Source organism: Brassica oleracea, chromosome C2, assembly GCF_000695525.1.
Source record: "Brassica oleracea var. oleracea cultivar TO1000 chromosome C2, BOL, whole genome shotgun sequence".
Classification (NCBI taxonomy): Eukaryota; Viridiplantae; Streptophyta; class Magnoliopsida; order Brassicales; family Brassicaceae; genus Brassica; species Brassica oleracea.
In genome coordinates this window covers 35595137-35596839 of record NC_027749.1, presented here as the reverse complement: position 1 = coordinate 35596839, position 1703 = coordinate 35595137, and the positions used below count along the sequence as shown (strand labels likewise).

General features: G+C 47.3%; 1 protein-coding gene across 1 annotated transcript; it reads right to left on the bottom strand.

Annotated features, from left to right (window-relative positions):
• Nucleotides 1–288: 288 nt before the first annotated feature.
• Nucleotides 289–1434, bottom strand: LOC106324101. The gene has a single exon (XM_013762119.1). The coding sequence runs from the start codon at nucleotides 1432–1434 to the stop codon at nucleotides 289–291; it is 1146 nt and encodes a 381-aa protein (XP_013617573.1).
• Nucleotides 1435–1703: the final 269 nt, after the last annotated feature.

The following is a 1703-nucleotide window of genomic DNA, read 5'->3' as shown; positions in this document are numbered from 1 at the left end:
CGGCTTGGCCGTTACATTGCGGATATCTTGGGGTCGATTTATTCATTCGTATCTTCCATTTCTCTCAGAATGCTTCGAACCGGGTAGATATGAACTGAGATCCGTAGTCCGTTACGATCTTGTTGGGAACCCCGTGTCTGCAGATGATGTTTTTCCATACGAAGTTTTCGACTTGGACGTCTTTTATACTTGCGTACGATTCTGCTTCTATTTTGAGTTATGGAGGGAACCAACTATATCCATAGCCCACCGCATAAAAGGGTATGGGGTTGTGATGGAAGAAAGAACCTATGCGGGTTGACGGATGGTGGGGGCGTGCCTTTGGCATTTTTCACGTTTCCGGGCAAATTTCCCGCAATCTTCGATCATTGTTGGCCAGTAGTATCCGTGGCGTTTAATTTTCACTGCGAGCGACCTTCCACCGTAATGGTTTCCGCAGGATCCAGAGTGGACTTCTTCCATGACCTTTCTCACCGTTTCTTCTCCCAAGCATGTAATTAGTGGGCCGGACAATCTCCATTTGCAAATTTCCCCATCGACCGTTACGTATTTTGCGTGCCGCCAACTTTTCGGAAGGTAGCTCTCCATCGACGATGTAAGCTCGAATTGTCTCCAGCCATGCCGTGTCGCAGCCGTAGTCGGACTGTTCTGATTTTTCCTCGGTTGTACTATGATTTTGTCTGCGTCATCGTCTTGGTCCCTGATGAGGTTAGCAATGATTGGTGGTCCGATACTTGGATGCTCGATGAACTCGAACGGAATTACTCGTTTCAGACCTGGGTCCGAGCTCGATGCCAAAGCAGCGAGAGCATCTGCTTGGACATTTTCGGAGCGGGGAATTCGTGTAAGGGCAAAGCAATCGAAGCTCTGAGCTAGATTGTGGACCAGTTTGAGATATGCATCCATCCTTTCGTCCTTTGCTTCGTATTCTCCACCATATTGACTTGCGACTACTTGAGAATCGCAATAGGTGTGTATGTTGCGTATTTTCAATCCGTGAGCTAATCGCAATCCTGCAATGAGTGCTTCATATTCGGCCTCGTTGTTGGATGTGTGAAACTCCAGTCTAAATGACTGTTCCAGGATTTCTCCGGTCGGCGATGTGAGGCGAATCCCAATGCCCAACCCTTGTTTCGATGAAGATCTGTTCACGTGAAGGAGCCAAGTTGAATTTGGCTCTTTGTTAGTTACAGTTCCCGTTGGAAGTTCTACCAGGAAATTCTCAAGTACTTGGGATTTTGCGCTGGTCCTTGGTCGGTATTCGATATCGTACTCACTTAGCACGACTGCCCATTTGGCTAGCCGGCCAGACTGACTTGGGCTGTGCAAAAACGTCCGCAGAGGGAAGGTCGTGAGGATGAAGATCGTGTGAGATTGGAAATACGGTCTAAGCTTTTGTGCCGATGTTACGACCGCGTATGCTAGTTTTTCCATTAGCGGATACCGTGACACATCATTTAGCAAAGTTTTTCTTATGTAAAAAATGGGTTTCTGTTCACCGCTGTTGCTGATACTGCGATATATAAGAACAAGGGTTCTCCTTCGACAGGTTTTGCGAGAACCGGAGGAGTGGCCAAGTAGCGTTTCAGCTGTTGAAACGCATTTTCGCACTCTTCTGACCACTCGAATTTTTTGTTCCCCCGTAGGATATCGTAGAAAGGTAAGCATTTGTCCGTTGATCGTGAGATGAATCGGTTAAGTGC